Source organism: Heterocephalus glaber, unplaced genomic scaffold (assembly GCF_053883595.1).
Source record: "Heterocephalus glaber isolate CG9 unplaced genomic scaffold, H.glaber_assembly_v1.0 deba00001504, whole genome shotgun sequence".
NCBI lineage: Eukaryota > Metazoa > Chordata > Mammalia > Rodentia > Bathyergidae > Heterocephalus > Heterocephalus glaber.
In genome coordinates this window covers 12400888-12415074 of record NW_028258324.1, presented here as the reverse complement: position 1 = coordinate 12415074, position 14187 = coordinate 12400888, and the positions used below count along the sequence as shown (strand labels likewise).

The 14187-nt window shown below is 38.6% G+C and overlaps 1 protein-coding gene across 9 annotated transcripts in view; it reads right to left on the bottom strand.

Moving 5' to 3' along the window:
- The window catches only part of Ppp2r3a (protein phosphatase 2 regulatory subunit B''alpha), a 184016-nt gene that overhangs the window by 2164 nt on the left and 167665 nt on the right, over window positions 1-14187 (bottom strand). The window contains exon 16 of one of the 9 annotated variants that reach the window (XM_087186183.1): window positions 10-12649. The exons of 7 other annotated variants lie outside the window; for them this stretch is intronic. In XM_087186183.1, coding sequence (XP_087042309.1) covers window positions 12616-12649 — 34 coding nt within the window. In that variant the 3' untranslated portion in view covers window positions 10-12615. Of the gene's footprint in view, window positions 1-9; window positions 12650-14187 lie in introns of those variants that run through there. One more of the 9 variants, XM_087186184.1, reaches the window with a different exon arrangement.

Sequence of the window (14187 nt, the reverse complement as noted above, 5' to 3'; positions counted from 1 at the left end):
GGAAACAAGAGTAAGTGATTTTTAAAAGTTTGAACATTTGAGTAGAAGTCAGTATGGCAAACCAGAAACAAGAGTAGCCTGTGAAAGCCTTAGTTGCTTGAATGGCAACTATTAAACAATTGAGCTAACACTTTAGACCAGAAAACATTTTCCCTGTTCCTTAAAGCTCAAGTTCATGTTAGCATTTGTTGAAAATAAACTATTGAGCCTTTCATAGGGGCCTTAGTGGCAGAGAGCATTGTGGATGGTGTTAGGTTAAGGAGCATTAATGAGTTTTACTTGAATGTTTTCATTGATGTGATTTTCCATGCAGAGTGGGGAACTTTCTCAGCTCTCAAAATGCTGTATAGCTTTCCTCCCTGGCTTTCAATAAGCACATTTAGATGTGCAAGTGTTTATGGAGAGCAAACTAAAGCCAGTTCATGGGTTTCCCTTCATTCTTTGCAGAACTCCACAACATATCTAGATGTTCATTCTGGGAAGAATTCCCTCTGTTCACTCCTGTAGAGGTTACTGATAGCCCTGAACTCTGTATGTCTTACAGGCTACACTTGAATATGCTTTAGACAGATGAAAAAATACTTGATCTCTTTTGAATGATGGCTACCTAATGGAATGGATTTTTTCACCCCCTAATGGTACAAGGAATTGAACCCAGGGCCATTACATTGACCCACATCCCCAGCAATGCCCACTCTGTCGCTTTTCTGAAACAGTGCTATATTGTCCAGGCTGGGCCTGAGTTTATGATCCTCTGCCCAGCTTTCCAGAGCAGTAGGATTATCGCCATCCACATGCTACCAATGCATGGCTTGAGCTGATAAAATATTTTGAGGCTGTATCTGAGCCCAGAAAAAATACACAGTCATTTACTAAAGCATTATAGTTAATTTGTTATCACCCTTTGCAGAGACCTTCCACAATAGTTGAGCAGAAATTTCTAGACATATAATCTCTTAAAACTAACAAGGCCAACTAGTGGGAGAGAAAATATGCTGAAGAGGGTAACCCAGTCGGAGTTACCTGTTCACATTTCTAGATAGGGTCTCACGTAGTTCAGGCTGGCCTACTCTGGCCTCAAACTCGTGGTCTTCTGTCTCAGCCTTCTGGGTGCTAGGATTACAGGTGTGCATTAACATGCCTGGTTTAAACTTTTTTTCTTTTTGGCAATACTAGGGATCAAGCTCAGGGCCTTGCATACACTAGGCAAAAGCTCTTACTACTGAGCTAGACCTGGCTCCCTCTTTTTTTTAGACTATGTTGCCCATGTTGGTTTTCAATTTCTGGGCTGAAGTGATCCTCCTGCCTCAGCCTCCTCTATAGCTAGCACTACAGGCTTGCACTGCACCCAGGTCTTTTTTTTTTTTTTTTTTTTTGGTACTAGGGTTTGAACTCAGGACCTTGTGCTTTCAAGGCAGGCAGCTGCACTACTGAGCTAAATTCCCGGCCCTGTACCCAGTTCTTAAAACATTTCTGAGAAGATCAGACCTTTAAAAAAGCCTACCTGATGTTTGGAAAATTGTGCCTTAAGAATACCAGTTTATATTATAAAAAATTATTTACAACTTGGTCATTTTGCAAAAATATTCCATTCCATTTGTAGTTTGTTGCCATACCTTCCCCAATCTCAAGAGGCCTCAAAGGAGATGGATAAAGAGGCAGCAGGAAGGTAACTCAGAATAAGGCTGCAAATGGCAGCGTCTTCATTTTGGGAAACAATATTCACAAATGTTAACAATCCGTTCAGACCCTGAGATTCCTTATTTACTGTCAGAATGGGAGACATCACCCATTATATGGTCTGACTTTGTTTGCAAGTACTTTAGTGCAGGTCTAAAGAGTTAAGTCTAAAATGAGATTCATTCAGTAAATATTTGAATGCCTGTTGCTAAGCATGAGCTAGATGTTAGCAATACAAATGGTGAAGAAGAATGAAGCAGCCCTTCCTCAAACCACTTGTAGACTAATGGGGGCCACCTGGAATAGTGGTTAAGTGCGTAAGCTTTGGAATCAGACTGTGAAGTCCGGTTCCAATCTGGATTGATCACTTAATGTGATTTTAGGCATGTTTCTTCACCCCACTACATCAATTTCTTCAATTAATGAGTTCCTGCCCTTCAGAGTGAGGTGCAGATACGACCTTACCACAAACTTGGCATATATTAACTACTCTTTTCATGGGGGATAAGTAGTGGGGCTTACAGGAGCATGATGGTGACACCTAACACTATTTTGGGGGCAGGATTACAATTTTGTGCTTGTGAATTTAAAGGAGTCCAGTAACCATCCTTTTTTCAGTGCCCTTGAGACTCTTCTCTTCAGTGGTTTCTCAACTGGGGGTGATCTTGTCCCTAGGAGGTATTTGGCAATGTCTGGTGACATATTTGACTGATATAACTGGAGGGTCCTACTGGCATTTAGTAGGTACAGTCCAGGGGTGTTGCTGAGCAACTTACAAAGAAGTATCCAGCCTGAAACATAATTGCCATTGAGCAGTGTGAGCCAGGTTATGAACTATGGTCTTGTCATTTTGTACTTCCCTGCCAATCTATAGTCTTTCCCAAGCTTTACCTTCCATTTGCTGTTCTGTGGCTTCTAAACTTGTAATCGTATCTTTCTAAACTTGATACATGGACCCCTCATATATCCAGCTTTCTACTAGGTGTTCTTCACTGATGGCAGCATGTATTAACATGAACTCACCTTTCACACTGTCTTGGTTCTCCCTATTTCAGTCAAAAGCACCATCATCTACACCTCAAAGGTAGAAACCCTGTTATCCCAAATTATTCTCCTTCTCCTCTTCCCTCCCCCAGCCCTTCAAATTTAGCTGATCTCATATCCACACAGACACAGCTCTGCTTCTTCCTCCTTACTACTGCCACTTAGTTTGGGCACCATACTTTTTTGCTTGGATTACTACAGTAGTTTCTAACAACTACTCTTCTTGCCTTTACTCTTGCCACATACCCTCTGCTATTGCCATACTAGGCTGTTTATCATGACAGAATGGGTTATAGTCTTGGGATTTAATGCTACTGTGTTTTTCAATGGCTTGTTACTCTTCCTTCTGGGTAACTCATGTTCATCTTTTTGTTTGTTTTTTTTAGTACTGGGGATCGAACTCGGGTCCTTGCGCTTGCGAGGCAGGCAGTGGAACCACTGAGTTAAATCCCCAGCCCCATGTTCATCTTTTTATCTGAGATATCACTTTAAAAATATTTCCTGATGGGCCAGGGATTTAGCTCAGTGGTTCCGCTGCCTGCCTCACCAAGCGCAAAGTCCTGAATTTGATCCTCAGTACCAAAAAAATTTTTTTCCTGATTTCTTGCTTCTCAGTTACCCTCTTTTATTTAAATGTCTGTAATGGTTTCCTTATTTCTCTACTGTTAAACCTCCACTAATCTAGCAGAATAACTTTGAAAAACTGTGAGATTATATGACTTTCTTGCTTTAGCAGCCTTCTCAAGCTCTGTATGATCTCTTCCCCTGCTAATTTTTCCAACCATATTTCCCTCTATTAAATACTCTGGATATAAGAGCTTTAAATTTTTTTTCCCAGGATGCTGTTTATTTGCTTTAGAACGAGTGCACATATTTCTTGTTTCCTTTAGGACATTTTTGTTCTTTGATATTTGCATCACTTTTCAACCTTTTAAGTCTTACCATATCCTTATGGAATTCTTCCCTCTGCACTCTTGAGTTGTAGCTTCCCCCCTTTATTAATTATATAATTATGAAGGAGCCAATAAATGTCTTTTCCCAATGGACTGTAAAGTGTCCATTTTGTAACTCACTAATTTCCTTGGGTTAGAGTAACTCACACATGTCCTAACACTCTAGTGAAACAAGCTGTTGGGGAAAAGCAGAGTCCAGTAAAATGGAGAAGGTGCAGAACTCATCTTTAAGTGAACTCATCTTGAAGTCACTTGAGTCAGATCTGCAAGAGTCTTAATCATCCTGTCTCCAGAAACTCTGGAGAACATGAAGTATGTTATCTGACTCCTATGTGACCACTTCTGAGTTTGGGTATAGGTCACTGCGATACTTCAGGGTTCAAATGAAGACTTTTTATGAAGTGTTCTCTGTTTAACCATTTTTGAATAAGCAGAAGGGTCAAGATTAAGGCAGAATTACAGGGTTCACAGTCTACTAGAAATCATGGATAGCAAACTAAAACAAGTTTCATTCCTTAACACAGTTATTATAAGCATGAAGGGAAGTAGTGGGTCGTGTGATTCTGTCAGCAATATAATTGTACCTGGAAACCTGCTTCCCTAAGTAAGCAAATGAGCAATTTCTGGCAAAAGTATTAAAGGTGATTCTGCAGGTTTCCTGAAATGGAAATAGTAACTAGAATGAGCAATGACTGGCACATATGTGGTGTGATGAAGGACTGTATACAGTTTCAGGTGCTGTCTGGGAGTTTGGTTGGATTCCAATTTCTGGGTCTCTCACTTTTTACAGAGACAAAGGGATAAATATTTGATTCAGGGCTTGTCTTGGGAAAGGTAAGACATGGTGGCTACATGCTCAGAATAAAATGTTAAATGGCTCTTTAATTTGTAGTTTTAAAATTTTTATAATACCTCAGAAATAGAAGTGTGTGAATTTTACTTTCATATATTTAAAGACATATTCTGGCCATTTACATAAAATGAATTAAATGAAATCTTCTAGAATTTGCACATTTGGTTCACTGAATTTCCTTATCCCATCCAGTGTCTAGAATATCTTTTGTTCCAACTCTAAGTTTCTTAATATATTCCACCCTCACTTTCCTGCCTCAGAAAGTTGACTTCACTTTGAAAAAAAATTTATTTTCTGAGATGGGTCTTGCTATCTAGGCCAGGCTGGCCTCAAACTCACAATCCTCCTGCCTCAGCCTCCTTGAGTGCTGAGGTTATTGGTGTGGGACACCATGCCCTTTTGCACTTCACTTTTGATGGCTAAGGATCTCCTGAAGCTTCCCAGGGTTACAAATGATCAGCTGATATTATTGGTGATGTAGATAGCATAAAATGTTGGGCTAAATATATCCTAATTTTGAACTTGAAGGAGAGACAGAGTTTCCTAAATTTTTTTATTACCTGAGCCGGATGTGGTAGTGCATGCCTATAATCCCAGGACTTGGGAGGCTGAGACAGGTGGATCGCTGCGAGTTCGAGGCCAGCCTGGCCTACATAGTTCAGGGGCAGCCTGAACTACCAAGTGAGACCCTGTCTCAAAAGCCTCACCCCCACAATTTTTTATATTGCCAAGCGCTAAGCCTGGCACAGAATAGGTACCAGTAATCTTTTGAAATATAATTGGGCTGATTTGAGTCTGGAAGAAAAGAAAGCTTATCATCAGCTTCAAGTCCATATAAAGGCTCTATTTTGAGCACTGTATATTAATGACTCAATATTCTTTAAGATTATTACTCAGCTTTGGAATAGTTCTGTCTTCTCTCTCCCTATACTTCAGTACACAAACATTAAACCCCCATGTCTCTGTTCCTCTGCTGAATTCTCCTACCTCACGGATGGTAGTCAGGGCTTTGGACTACTGTTTATTCCTTAGAAGACTGCTTGGGTGGGTTTCTAGCTAGCCAACTTTGTCTATAGTACCTTATTTTCCAGTGCTGATGAAAATGTAATCTTTTTTTTTTTTTTTGTACCGGGGATTGAACTTGGGACCTTGCGCTTGCAAGGCAGGTGGCGGCACCACTGAACTAAATCCCTGGCTGAAAATGTAATCTTACAGCGAGTAATTTGTGTAAGTTTATATTTAGAATAAAGGAAAAAGCTGCCATTAAAACAGTTCTTACAAACTAAATGTCAAAAAATAGGGAAATTGATGTTACTACTTGAGAGAACATGCTAAAGCATTAAAACTCATATTTTTGAACACACTAGTAACATTAAGTGTCAAAAACAAACATAACAAGGCATGAATGGTTCTGTCTGCATTACTGAACTAAGGGTGATTTTTAATCTTTCCATTTTCTGTTTTTGTTTTAGCAAGCTTAAGTTTTTCTACTAATCATAGATTCCCAAAAAAAGAAAATTGTGTTTAATCTGGGTTACTCAAATGTGAAACTGTTAGTGAAATACCAGAATAAGTCTCAACTAAAGATCTGAAGGGATCAATAATTAGTCAAATTGCCAGAAAAGTTTAATATAAAATCTCAACTAAAAATCTGAAGCCATTAAGTACTGTCAGAAAAGCTTGTTTCTAATTTTTTTTTTTTTTGGCACCGGGGATCGAACTCAGGATCTTGTGCTTTCGAGGCAGGCAGTGGAACCACTGAGCTAAATCTCCAGCCCAGCTTGTTTCTAATTATTGCTGGTCTGTTTGAGACAGTAACATGGAAGACCCTTTGGCATGCTTTTATTAATTTCATGGAGTTTTTAACCTTATTTTAGAAACTACAGTATAAGCATGTTAATTATAAATAATGGTATCATCAATTATTACCTTTGTATATACGACATATTAGTTGAATGGGTTTAAGAAACTGGTAGCCTTTGTTTTTTTTTTTTTGGTACCAGGATCAAACTCGGGACCTTGCGCTTTCCTGGCGGGCAAACTCAGTGGAACCACTGAGTTAATCCCCGGCAGCTTTGTCTTTTGGGCTTTCCCTATGGCCATTCATTCCTTAGGTTGAATTGATACAAATGCTATTATCTGCTGTGATCACTCTGAGTTGGATGTGCTAATTCAGTGTTTGCAGCCTTGCACCTATGGAGTCCCTTGCTCCTCCTGTACCTCACTGAGATCTGACATCATTTTTAGGTTATTTATTGAAGGCACCACACAAGTACCAGCTTTTAATCAGGAGGTACAGGAAGCACAAAGGCTACCTGAGATTGTGGCTAGACAGGTAAAGCAGATGGTGAATTTTAAGTTTGACTTTGGAAGGCTACATCATCTGGGCTTCTGCAGGTATCTTTGTAGCAGGGGTGGCTGCTGGAGTATTGCTGTTTTCTGTGCCGGTCTGTAAACACTGAAGACCTCCTACTCCCTAATAATCTGCCAGGTGATGGGATTACAAGACTAAGAAAAAGTTCTTTGCCCCTGAGAAGCCCATGACCTAGTACAATAAACAGCTCCATTTAAGGGAGGCACTTAATATGCTAGCTACCATTGGACACATTTTATACATCATCTCTAATTCTCAGTAAAATTCCTGCTGGTCACACAACAAATATTTACATGTATGGACTATGTGCCATGTATGGTGCCCTGGGAATAAAGGTAACAAGACAGGTGTGGAATGCTATTATGGCTGGTTAAACTATTTTGGACAGGTTAAGTAATTGTGGTGAAGATCACAGAAGTGGTAATAAAAAGCAGCCATTGGCTAGGGATTTAGCTCAACTGCACCACACCTGCCTGGCAAGCACAGGGTCTTGAGTTTGATCTCCGGTACAAAAAAAAAAAAAAAAAGAAAAAGAAATGACTTGTCTAAAGTTACTTAACATTACCCACCATGACTGGATATAAACCACCACATAAAACAAGAGTAAACAAACTTTTGGGTTGGGGATTTAGCTCAGTGGTTCCACTGCCTGCCTCACAAGTGCAAGGTCCAGTTTGATCCTAGGTACCAAAAAAAAAAAGCAGCCATTGTTTATTCATTAAAACATATGCCAAAGGGCTTAATATTATGTACATTCTTATTAAATCCTTAAAACAGCTTTGTGTGACAGGTGGTACTGCCCTCAACCATGGGTACCGGGGCTTGAACTCAGGGCCTCTACACTAAGCTACACCCCTAACCCCCACCCCCTTTAAAACATTCTAAATTTTGAGACAGGCTCTCACTAAACCTCTTCAGTTTTCGCAGGCTAGGCTCAAACTTGTGATCCTCCTGCCTCTGTCTTACTGAGTTCTGGGATTACAGGTGAGGTGTTATCTTCACTGTATAGGGGATTCTGACGTTCAGAGGCCTGAGATGACATAGTTTCTAAGTGGCAGAGCAAGGATGTGAATTTAGGTTTGCCTAAAACCAAATTTCATGCTGTTACCCACGATGTTATATAATCCATCTCTTCTTACATAGGGAGTAGCTGTGTGCCAGGTGTCTTACATATATTATCCCAGATCCTCACACCATCTTGGAAGGTAGTTGCTGCTGCTATCTTCTGAAACTGAGCCTCAGGAGTCAGGTAACTGCCCAGCTGGTGAATAGACCAGATCTGTCTGCCTCCTAAGACTGTTCTTTTTATAGTGCCAATATTCTTTCTCCTTTTCCAATATTTGAGTCTGGAAATTTTCTATTTGCCATTTATACTCACCTTGACTTAAGTGTAATACCCTCATGAGATGAAGCCCTAGGTGGTGTGGCCTTGGGCTGTGGGGCCTAGCCTTGCTTTGTAACCATTCAGCTGTATGCCTGTAAATGGGCCTTTCCTTCCCTTATTGATATTCTAGTACTTGTTCCCCAGGCTGTGCCTGCTGCAAGTCTCTCTCTCTCCCTCTTGAGACCTCACCCACAAGTGTTCTATACAGGCCTTATCTCCCACCACATGAAAACAGGGGTGTCCAGCAAGAGCGTCTCATATACACTGGTCGAATTTCACTCCAGCTGGTCTCTGCGTCCTCTCTAATGACCTTTCACCTGTACTTCTATCTGTACCCCTTGCCTCTATGCACCTTTCTATGCACACTCACATCCTCTTATAGAGCTATTTCAATTAGAAAAATTTTTTTTGCTTGAACCATTCATTGTTATCTGTCATTAAATTCTCTTGTTTTTATTCAAACATATTTCTATAAGTGTTTAGACCTACTATCCATTTTCTCCTTCTTTTGAAGCAGGTCACAAGGTAATATGAATAAATATGATTTTTGTAAAACAGATTATTTGTATATAAGTAGCACTTTCCAAAGTGATAAATCAGGCTGTCTCTGGGTGGTGGACTTGTTTTTAGACAGGGTCTCACTATATAGTTCAGGCTGGCCTTGAACTTGCAGTGATCCTCCTGCCTCAGTCTCCCAAGTGCTGGGATTACAGGTGGTGTGGGTAGTAGATTTTAGGTGAAGACTTTTATATTCTAACTGTTCTACAGGGAATGTTTATCACCTATGTAAACAGATGAAGGAGGAAAAAAAAGCTTTTCCTGTTTTTTAAAGTGATATACATTCATTATATGAATCTTATAAGTTATAGAACAGTATAAAAACCCCAAATTACTTGGAACCTTACTGCCCAGAGTTAGTCACTGTTAATGTTTTGGGATATCATCTTTTAGTTTGTGTGCATACATACACATTTTTTTGTGTGCCACTGGGAACTGAATCCATGCTCTGCAAGGACTGATTCTGAGCTACATCTCTAGCCCCTTTTTCATTTTGACAAAGGATCTTGAGAAGTTGCCCAGGCTGGCTTCAAACGTGTAGTCCTCCTGAGTATCTGGGATCATAGGCATGTACCATGGTGCCTGGCCACACACACACACTTTCCAATACTGAGACTGTCACGTTTTGTAGTCCTATTTCTATAAAATTAAAACTTTTCAAGCAGAACATTTAAATGGCTGTACAGTGTTGTGACACACAGATACCATGACTTCTTTAATGATTCCATTATTAAAACATTTGTGCTGCTCCACAATTTTTATTTTAGAATTACCAGTGGTCAATGCCTATTAAATGAACAGAACAATCCTACATAAATTTCCGATTATTTGTGATAGATATCTATAATTAGGGAGTCAAAGGGTATAAATTCAGGTGGTTCCTACATACTGTCAAATTAATTTCCAGGGACACTGGCCCAATATGTTTCTACGAGCAAATGTCCGAAAGTGCTTGTCTTCCTGCCAAGTGACCATAGTGTGCGGTGTTTCTGAGGTGTGACCCCTTTATGAGACATGGGTATGTATTTTTAATTGCATCTGTCTTTCCCCCTGGGGCAGGGATCCTGGGTTCATCACATCCAATAATGCTCAGTATGTAATAGGAATGCAAACAGTTGCTGAATGATCTTTTAAAAAATCATCTTTTTAAAAATTGCTGCCAAATTAAAAAAAAATTTTTGGCTCTTGCTTTAAAATTTTTTTCAGTTGTTTAGTGCATCTTAATGAACATTTGCAATTGTGCGACTGTCACCACTTTTAGAATGCTGTTGTCTCCCTGTCTACCCCTCTTCTTTCTTGTACTGTTTGAATGCAGGCTCTATTCTCACTCCTGAACTCGGATCTGCTTACTGGTGCTATAAATTTGCTTTATCTAGGAATTTCATATATATGGAATCATTTAATATGAAGTCTTCATTATTTGGCTTTCACAAGGAAATGATGTTTCTGAGAGATTCATTCATGTTGCAACTATTAGTAGTTAATTCCTTTTATTTCTGAGGTATAACTGATACACATCAAACTGTTAACTGAATGTATATAAGTTTTTCTTTGTTTTGTGTGTTTGAGACAGAGTCTCACTATGTAGTTCAAACTAGCCTTGAACTATGTAGCCTAGGCTGGCCTTAAACTTGTGGCAATCCTCCAGCCTCAGCCTCCCAAGTGTTGGGATTACAGGTGTGTGCCACCATGTCCACCTAATGTGTTAAGTTTTAACCCTTGTGTACATCTGTGAAGTTATCATTATGATCAAGAAAATGAAAATACCTTCTCCTCTACCACAGTTTAATGTCATTTGTGATCATTATTCTCCTTCCCAGGCAACCACTGATATGTACTGTCACTATAGATTAGTATGCACTTTTTTAGAATTTTATATAAATGGAATTATACACTACATATTTTTTCCTGGTCTAGCTTCTTTCATTCAGTTTATCCCAGTTCAATCCATATTGTGTTTATCAACAGTTCATTATTTTATTGCTGAAGAGAATTCCACTGTCTGGACATGTGCTGTTTTATCAGATTCCCAGTTTGATGGACATATGTATTATTCTAGTTTGAGACTACTAAGAATAATGCTGCAATGAACATTCCTGTAAAAGTGGGAAGTGCTTTTCATGGGAGATTTCTAGGATAGAATTACTGATTCAAATGGTAACTAGACATTTAGCTTCTTAAGAAACTGCCCAACATTTAAGAGGTTGTATAATTTTACAACCCCATCAGCCTGGTGCATAAAGGTTCCAGTTTCTCTACATCACTGCTGACTAGTGATTTCAGTTGTTCTGGTGGCTGTGTAATATATATCACTGTGCTTTTAATGTGTATTATCCTAATGCCTAGTGATAGAGTATCTTATATGCCTATTTGCTATTTGTACCTCTTATGTAGCATTTAGTCATATCACCTATTTAAAATTGGGTTATTAGTCTTTATTATTGAGTTGCAAGAGTTCTTTATATATTCTGGATTATGAATCTTTTATCAAAATGTTTTAGAAATCTTTTCTCTCAATCTTTTCATTTTCTTAAAAGTGTCTTGAAGAGCAATAGTTTTTAACTTTGAAGGAAGTCCAATTTGTCATTTTTTATTGTTTTTGCCAGAAGGCTCATGAAGATTTTTCCTACATCATATTCTAGATGTTTTTTACCTTCAGTTCTTACAGTTGGGTCTGTAATTTTGAGTTTACATTAATATCCATTAATTCCATTTATTTCAGGATCATTTTTGGTGATACTGGGGATTGAACTCTGGACTTTGCACTTGCCAGACAGGTGCGGCTCCACTGAGCTACATCCCTGGCCATCAGGGTCAGGATCATTTTTTTTTTTTTTTGGTACTGGGGATTGAACTTGGGTCCTTGCGCTTGCACAGCAGGCGGTGAAACCATTGAGCTAAATCCCTGGCCCCCTCAGGATCATTTCTGAAGACACTATCCTTTTTCCTTTGGTTGAAAATTAGTTCTTCATATATATGATTATATATGATTTTGGAGTATTTCTTTTTTATGTGTGTATATTTACCATGCTAACATGTCTTGATTATTGTTTGCTTTATAGTAAGTGTTGTTTTTTTGTGATCCCGGGTTGGAATCAAACCCAGGGCTGTGCATGTGCTACGTAATAAGCCCCATCTCCAGCCCAATATAGTAAATTTTGAAATTAAGAAGCCTCAGTCCTTCAACTTTGTTCTTTTAAAAATGTTTTTTGGCTATTCTATGTGCTTTTCATTTCTGTATAAATTTTAGGATCAGCTTATTAATTTATCCAACAAAAGACTGGTGGGATTCTGATTAGGGATTTGGGGAGAACCGAGTCCATGACTCATCATGGTTTCACTTTTTATAACACAAGACAAATTCAGAATGGCAAATTTACACAAAATAGCACGCATTTAACAACATTCTGTTTTTATAAGGCAAAATAATCCAAGTATTATAGTGATGTACATCATCTTCAAAGTGCCCTAGATCGAAAGGAATAAGGATCTTTAACAAATAATAGTAGTTGTCTAGACATTGGAAATACTATATTAAACAACACAGAGAATCACTGGTCTTATTGACTTCATATTTAAGTAAATGAAACAGTAAGTAAACACATTTATGGTAATTTAAGATAATGATTTTGATGGAAATAGAGAAATAGCGATTAGGGTGAAGGTTAGGTATACCAACTGGGTACTCATGGGAACTATGGCAAATGTGCTTCCCTCCTACTTCCATTAGAGACCATACATGTGGCTTGTTCTCACTTGCTCACAGTTGCTAGTCACAAATGTTCTCACAATAGCTGTTGACACTGGAAGGAAAAGAAGTATTCTATTACCTCTCATACCCACAGGACCTCCTTTTCAGATTGTTTAAATATATTGTATATAATTCTATAAAGCCAGAGCATCTTCCCTCCCTCAAATGGCTGGAATTAAACATCGTATATGTCCTAAGTCCCTGATTTTTACTGCAGCTTCTGTGTAGTACCTATGTGAATAGTGTGCCATTGTGGCAATTACACAGTGAGGATACAAGTTTTTTAAGCTATCTGTAGCTCTAGTCTCATCCCTGTTATTCTCAATATGCCTGCTTCCTGAAATGCCATCCCATTCATTCATCCTGTCCCTCCAAAACTATTCTACTGGGACTCTGGAACTCTTCTATAAAACCAGAAATTCCTACAATCCTACTAGCTTCCTCAAACACTCCTTTAACTAAACAAATGGATGACAGCTTTCTCAAGTAGAGGGTCTTTATTCTTAATATGATAAAAAATATTAATAGCCAATAATATTTATTGTGTACTTTGATGTACAAGTACTATAATACTGTACAGCAGTTTATTTCATGAAGTCATCTAAACACTACAACAATCTCATGAGTTAGGTAAAATTTTTTTGAATTAGGTAATTTTGTTCACATCTTTTTGTTTGTTTGGTACCGGGCATTGTTCGCATCTTATAGAAGTGAAACTGAGACAGTGACATTAAGTAAATTTCTTAAGGACACAGAGAGATGAAGCCAGCAATGGAATCTAGGCAATATTCTCATCTTAGGTAACACATAGATTATGCTATGTGGGGCTGGAGTTCTCTACTGCTGTGCTCTACAAAAGTACTTCCAGTATCTTAAAAAACCAACCTCTGTACTAGCTGTGGTACTGCATGCCTGTAATCTCAGCACTCAGGAGGCTGATGCAGGAGGATCACTGTGAGTCTGAGGCTAGCCTGGGCTACACAGTGAGTTCAAGGACAATTAAAGATATTGATACCTCAGAATATTCCTCTCCTCCTCTGTTCTTGCTGTTAGCTCAGGAAAATAAATGTTTTCTACATAGACAGTGTGTACATCATTATGTTTTAATAGTTTTTTGGTTTTTTTTTTTGGTACTGGGGATCAACCTTGCGCTGGCGAGGCAGGCGCTGGAACCACTGAGCTAAATCCCCGGTCCTTAATGGTTCTTTTGACTAAAGGACTTTCTCATAGCATCTCTAACCAATCCTTTATAATTTATCACTGAAAAATTTCATTTCCAAAATCACAATATTCTGCTCTCTTATGAGAATTCCCATTTATCTGCTCAAGTCCCTACTCCAACTGTTCTTCAATCACTTAAAACATTCAGCACCATTAAACTCATTTTTTTTTTTTTTTAACCTCTTCATTTTCTTCTAAAACATTATGCTTTTGACTGATACTATAATCTTCCATTTTAATCATTGTTACTATTACACTAACATCCTTTTTCAATTTGTTCTTTCAAAGCCTCCAACTAGAATCCAATAATCCATGTGTCCTGTTTCTGTGCACAGTCAACTGACATTTTAGCAATAATGAGCATTCTGT